Below are 7,057 nucleotides of genomic sequence, written 5' to 3' on the forward strand. Positions count from 1 at the left end.
CGCCCTGCGCTCAGGGAGGGTCTGCCGGCACCTGTGGGCATCAGCTCTGCAGCCAGGAGAGCTGTCCCTGCACAGACTTCCTCGGGGTGGTCTGCTGCTGAGCACCTACTGGGGCCCTGCAATGCCCCACCCTCACCCTCACCCTCACCCTCACCCTCACCCCCTCACCCTCACCCCCTCATCCTGACCCTGACCCTGACCCTCACCTCCTCACCCTCACCCTCACCCTCACCCCACCCTAACCCCCTGCCTAAGCATGAGCCTAGGGCTCACCGAGCCCTTTAGCTGTCATTCCCTCTGGTTGGTTGCTGGTTCCCATTGAGTTTCCAGGCAGAACCCCTGTGAACTGGAACTCAGCCCCATGGTTGCAGGCGCTCCCCGGGCTGAGGGGGTGCAGGGGGAAGGGGGGGGGGCGTGCAGTGCTGCTGGTCTGCTCTCCTGAGGCCTCAGCAGCTGGCAGGCGCTTACAGACCTGCTGGGAGGGGACCTGGCCGTGGTCTGGGACGGAGTGTGCCTGTGAAGGCGCTGGGGCCCTGCTCCTGCTTCCCGGGCCTCCCCAGGCGTCCGGGTGGAAGAGGCAACACGCGGGGGTCCGGCTGCTCCTAGTGGGGGTCAGTGAGGGAGCCCGGAGTGTCCAGGCTGCCACTCAGGACGGAGTTGTCACTTCACCCAGAACACTGAGTCTGTTGAGGGCGTTTGTGTAGAGCGAGACCATGAACAGGGTTCCCATTGAGTTTCCAGGCAGAACCCCTGTGAACTGGAACTCAGCCCCATGGTTGCAGGCGCTCCCCGGGCTGAGGGGGTGCAGGGGGAAGGGGGGGGGGCGTGCAGTGCTGCTGGTCTGCTCTCCTGAGGCCTCAGCAGCTGGCAGGCGCTTACAGACCTGCTGGGAGGGGACCTGGCCGTGGTCTGGGACGGAGTGTGCCTGTGAAGGCGCTGGGGCCCTGCTCCTGCTTCCCGGGCCTCCCCAGGCGTCCGGGTGGAAGAGGCAACACGCGGGGGTCCGGCTGCTCCTAGTGGGGGTCAGTGAGGGAGCCCGGAGTGTCCAGGCTGCCACTCAGGACGGAGTTGTCACTTCACCCAGAACACTGAGTCTGTTGAGGGCGTTTGTGTAGAGCGAGACCGTGAACAGTGGAAAAGAACTCCTGGTCATTTGGGGGACAGACTTGAAGGCTCCAAGGCTCGACCCACCCGCGGCCTCGGTGGGTGAGGTTGCAGGGACCTGCACTCTGGCGCTGTCCCCCAGTGGGAGGGGCCTGGGTGAATATTCAGAAAGAAGCACGGAAGCAACAAAGAGGAAGGCAGGGGGCCACCGGGGACCTTCTGTGATTGGCCAATGGGATAAAGAGTGAATGAGCACAGGGAACTGGCAGGGGGTGAGTGACCCCAGAGAGGGCGGTCAGGTAAGTGTGGCCTGGCTCCCCCGGGGACAGACCAAGGGGATGGGTGGCCGGGGGGTGGGGGGTGTTCAGGAGGGGATGTGAGGGGTTGTCACTACACAGAGAAGCTAAGAAAACTACAGAGAACAAAACGTGGGTAGTTGTGCAATGTTTCTTCGAAACATCCACGTAAATCCTCACCGTAAAAGTGGCATTTCCGCGCCTGCCAGTTGGCTCAGTGGATAGAGCGTCGGCCTGCGGACTAAAGGGTCCCGGGTTCGATTCTGGTCAAGGGCACATACCCAGTGTGGGGCGTGCAGGAGGCAGCTGATCCATGATTCTCTCTCATCATTGATGTTTCTCTCTCTCTCTCCCACTCCCTTCCTCTCTGAAATCAATAAAAAATATTTTTAAAAAAGTGACATTTCCTGCAGCCCACCAGGGTGTCTGGACCGAACCGCCCACCTGACCCAGCGCTCACCTGGACTCGTCTTCGGCTACGCGGCTCCCTTCCTTCCATGGGATTTACTTTGCGCTAAATGCGCACTCAGGTGCTCACAAGGTGTGGCTAGTTCTCACATGGAGGCTTGAAAGCAGTGGAAATGGTCAACCCAGGGATTTGTAGACGATTCAAAAGATGTAACATGCGATTGTCTGGGTGTGTAAGTCCATGAGATACATAAAAATGAAGGAATGTCATCAAGTGTAAATGCCTCCTAAAACAGTGGTTCTCAACCTTCCTAATGCCTCGACCCTTTAATACAGTTCCTCATGTTGTGGTGACCCCCAATTTCATTGTTACAAATTGAACATAATTAAAGCATAGTGATTAATCACAAAAACAATATGTAATTATACATGTGTTTTCCGATGGTCTTAGGCGACCCCTGTGAAAGGGTCGTTCGACCCCCAAAGGGGTCTCGACCCACAGGTTGAGAACCGATGTCCTAAAACACGCCTGTCCTCATGGGTCATCTTGACGTGGATGCCGTGGGACACACTCCTCGTGAACATCAGGAGCTGCCCATTGCAGCGCGGAGCGAGGATGGGAGCCACTAACCATCACAGGAGGTGAGAGGCCCCAGTGAGAGCGAGGGGGAGGGCTGGTCGAGTCACCCTTAAGCCAAGACCACTTCCCTTTTGGGGGAAGGCTCTGTTGACACAAGCTGGACTAATTCATAAAGAAAGGTGAGTGCGGCCCGGCCGGCATGGCTCAGCGATTGAGCGTCGACCTATGAACCAGGAGGTCCCCGTTTCCATTCCCGGTCAGGACACAGGCCCGGGTTGTGGGCTCCATCCCCAGTGTGGGGCATGCAGGAGGCAGCCGATCCATAATTCTCTCTCATCGTTGATGTTTCTCTCTCTCTCCCCCTCTCCTTTCCTCTCTGAATTCAATAAAAAAATTTTAAAAAAGAATATAAAATATGTTTATAATGCAGTGCCTAGTGAAAAAGAAGGTGGAATATTTTGTAGGCCAGAACTACATGTATAGGGTGTCCCAAAATTCACACAAGAAGTAATTTTGATGGAAAACACAGGTTTATAATTAAAAATTGTAAATTTTTTATTGATTCATAAAGTATACAGTATAGGGTTATGTATGGAATAGCACATCGGGTCAATGGCCTCCACGGCTTTGCTGGCACATACGCAAAGCCGTGGTCTTCATTGGTCTTCATTGTCCCTGCTCCTGGGCCATAATTGGTACTTGGTAATGCTGATCAAATTGAAGGGATTGAAATCAAAGGGCAACAGATATTAGGATCTGATTCAATAAACCAAGTAAAATTAGACTTTTATTTTTGTTGTTGTTGTTGTTGTTGTTAATGCTCACGCAAAATTCAAATCTTGCGTGAATTTTGGGACACCCTGTATAACATGTACCTGTTAACCGTCTGAGGCAGGTGTAGGTGTATCTCCTTTATCGCTGGGCAGGGACTGTGAGGAGAACAGAGGCTGCTGAGGAATGAAGAAGGAAGAGTGAAGTGACTGGCTGGTGGAGGCCGGTCCCCAGGACTCAGCGGAGGGGCCTGCGTCCGGGGTGAGAGGTGGCTCCCTGGCCCCGCCCCGCCCCTCCCTGTCCCTGGGATGGACAGCAGTCCCCCCAACCTCGCCCAGCTTCCGTGACCCCGGGGACAATAAAGGGCCGGTGACCTCCAGCCTGGCATCTCTGCCTCGGTTTCCCCTGTGGTTCCTTTCTCCCACTCCGATGGGAGGCTCCCTCGGCGCCGTCTGTGTGTTCGCCTCTCGTCCTGCCCTCGGCCTTTTCCTGGGCAGCAGCTCTACCCCCGGGGGTTCATGATGGAGGAAACGGAGCGGGTTAGGAGCCTCCTCACACAGCCAACAGCCTGGGACAGGGAGTCGCACCCAGTCCGTCTGGCTCGCCAGCCACCTCCCTAAAACCAACGCTTTCTTTAGCCCTTTCTTCTGTCAGGAGTTTTACTAAGGTTTTTCCAAAAAGACTCAAGACGATTAATTCTCACAGTTTCTCCCTGAAACAGGGATGCTTGGCCGTCTGCCTGCGACAGCGGTTCCCTCTCTGTCCCTCCCTCTCTCCTTCTCCCCCTGCCCATGGCCGCCCCTCTGCTCCGGGCTCTGCACGCCCTCCTGGCATCTGGGCCGCCCCATGGTATCCGATGCTGGTGGCACAGCCACCCCTGGGCAGGCCTGGCGGGAGGGTGTTTAGGTAGCGGGAGAGCCCCTGAGGCTTGCCCACCTGGACAGGGCTGGAGCCATGAGGGGACCTGCCTCTCGAACCCAACAGGGAGGCTCCCGCTGTCACCTGGCTTGTCCAGGTCACATGACAAACTCGTGACCAGGGGCCTCTCGCCCGCGCTGTCACGCTTTCTCATTCCATGACATCACGCCCGCCTGCTGCTGTTTTCACAGTGTCCTCCTCCTTGTTTAGAAATTCAGGGCCAGGTTTCCACTTGGAAAACATGAGCAACGTCGCCCTCTCCAAGCGGGTTCTTAGCGAGGCCAGTGCCTGGCTCAGCGGTTCAGAGGGATTTCATTTCCAGGGAACAGGTGGACTCTGCGATGAATGGGCATCGGCCACGGGCCCGCCGCTCAGGAAGCATTGGGTTAAAGCTCGGAGTCCGCGGAGGCAAAGGGTCTCAGGGTGACCCTGAAACAGACGCAGACGCCTGCGGGGCTCCCGGCCGGGGTGGAGGACGCTGATTCTGCTGAGGAGACGTTTTAAATACGCGTTTCGATGTAAAGTGTTATTTGTCAGATTCTCATATTAATCCCTAGGGAAAGGTATTCATTAATTTAAACAAGACTGCCACTGATACTGCTGCCTTTGATATCGAAGACCCGGATCGTAAAAGGAAGGTTTTATGGGACGCGTTTCCCCTCGTGGCCGCGCTGTGTTTACCTACCGAGATAAAGACGAACACAGATTTCCTGCAGATGTTTCTACCAGCACACGGAGAACGCTGAGCCACAAAGTCTGACTCTAGTTTGCAACAAATACCACCTTAAAAACTCTTGGAAACTAATGGAATGGATTCTGTTTCTTTCTGTTGAACGTTATGGTGGTATCTAGTTTTGTAACATTTGCCGCAACCTTCACGGCGGGGGTTCGGGATATGAAGGAGAGGCCGCCGCACAAATGAAAACGCTAGACAAGGAATGTGAACTTTGAAGGCATGGGGGCCAGGTGGAGACCTTCTTCCTTGAAGACGCACACCGAAACCTGGCCTTATCAGCTTTTTATTCAGCTTCAGATACACATCTTGCCCTCAGCAAAGTACGGCAAACAGGTAGCAGACAGACCGTCTCTAAGGTCAATAAAGATCAGTAAGAATCACTAAGGTCCAGTAAACATTTACTTGGAGGCTATCAGGTAGGAAATTGCTTCGAGCCACCGCTATCTCAACACGAACAATGGTGCTTGGCGTCAGCCCTGCTAACGCTCAAGGTCCACCGGCCTTCCGCCTTCCTTGGTGCACTCGCATGACAGTATCGGCAGTGGGTGGCTTCCCGCAACATCCATACATTTTTTTTTGTTTGAATTAACATAAGGAAAGGAATTCATTTACAATGATACGCTTAACATGTGAGCAAAACAAGTACATGTGAATATATGCTTAATCATGTAGTTTCTCTTTGTGAATCTATCCAATTAATTTACATGTTTTTGTACTCAACATGAAAGAACCAATGATTATAGTTATATAGGGGCCAGGTGCACAAAATTCGTGCACGGGCAGGGGGGTGTCCCTCAGCCTGGCCTGCACCCTCTCCAATCTGGGACCCCTCAAAGGATGTCCTACTGCCGGTTTACAGGGATCGAGCCTAAACTGGCAGTAGGACATCCCTCTCACAATCCGGGACCGCTGGCTCCTAACTGCTCGCCTGCCTGCTCCCTGCAACGCGTCTCCCGCACCCGGCGACGGTGTTCAAAAGCAGACCCCAGGCCAGCGCTGCCCAGTCCTGCCCTCCGCCTCCCCGTCCTCCCGTCCGGAAGGTCCACTTCAGGTTATAGGATGGGGTGGGGATTTGGTGGGTGTCACCTCCCTGCAGGGGCTGGGCCTGACATGCTCGCTGGCCCAGGCACAGGGCTCACTGGGAGTGGTCGCTGATGGAGGAGCCTTATATGCTTAATCATGTAGTTTCTCTTTGTGGAACTATCCAATTAATTTATGTTTTTGAACTCAACAATAAATAACCAATGATTATAGTTATATAGAGGCCTGGTGCACGAAATTCGTGCATGGGCGGGGGATGTCCCTCAGCCTGGCCTGCACCCTCTCCAATCTGGGACCCCTCAAAGGATGTCCTACTGCCGGTTTACAGGGATCGAGCCTAAACCGGCAGTAGGACATCCCTCTCACAATCCGGGACCGCTGGCTCCTAACTGTTCGCCTGCCTGCTCCCTGCAACGCGTCTCCCGTACCCGGAGATCGTGTTCAAAAGCAGACCCCAGGCCAGTGCTGCCCAGTCCTGCCCTCCGCCTCCCCGTCCCCCCGTCCGGAAGGTCCACTTCAGCTTGCAGGACGGGGCGGGGATTTGGTGGGTGTCACCTCCCTGCAGGGGCTGGGCCTGACATGCTCGCTGGCCCAGGCACAGGGCTCACTGGGAGTGGTCGCTGATGGAGGAGCCTCATGGCTGTCCGTGCTGCACGCGACTGTCCCCCACTCTGCGTCCAGTCATTGCCGCTTGAGGACCGCGTTCCCTCCCCGAGGCATGGGGTGCAGCCTGGTGTGCAGTCCCGCTGGCTGAGCGGAGGTTCCCTCTTCAGGAGCCTGGAGCCCAGATGGGAAACAGCCTGCCCCCCCCTATCCCGTGGGGACCCGGGGGGATGCCCACCGGCATCAGCTGCCATGGGAGACGGTGGGTGTGTCTGCTGGGCGCAGCCGGCTGCTGGCTGAAAGCTGCACAGAGAGGTGACTGGGTGAACAGGGAGGAGAGCCAGAGAGAGCGGCCTGTGCAGAGTCCAGCCCCACACAAGGGTCCACGTGGGCCTGGTGTCCTGCACCCCAGCCCTGGGCGATGGCAGCTGGGCTCCCACCGAGCTGAGAGCAAAGCCAGAGTCCAGAGCGTCCGTTCCCTGTGGGGCCGGGTCCAGGTCAGCATCAGGCTGGTGGAGGTCATCAGTCCATCTGGGGAGTGAGAGCCCTGGGAGCCTGGTGTGGGCAGTGAGAGAGGGAGGGGGAGGGGGAGGGTTAGGG

The 7,057-nt window shown here is 56.2% G+C and overlaps 1 protein-coding gene across 1 annotated transcript in view; it reads right to left on the reverse strand.

Annotated features, from left to right (window-relative positions):
- Positions 1-7,057, reverse strand: part of ARSJ (arylsulfatase family, member J) — a 22,752-nt gene that overhangs the window by 12,436 nt on the left and 3,259 nt on the right. The window contains exon 3 of the mRNA XM_014550537.1: positions 1,911-1,914. Coding sequence (XP_014406023.1) covers positions 1,911-1,914 — 4 coding nt within the window. The remainder of the gene's footprint in view (positions 1-1,910; positions 1,915-7,057) is intronic.

The sequence above is a fragment of the Myotis brandtii genome, unplaced genomic scaffold (genome assembly GCF_000412655.1).
Source record: "Myotis brandtii unplaced genomic scaffold, ASM41265v1 scaffold603, whole genome shotgun sequence".
Lineage (NCBI taxonomy): Eukaryota > Metazoa > Chordata > Mammalia > Chiroptera > Vespertilionidae > Myotis > Myotis brandtii.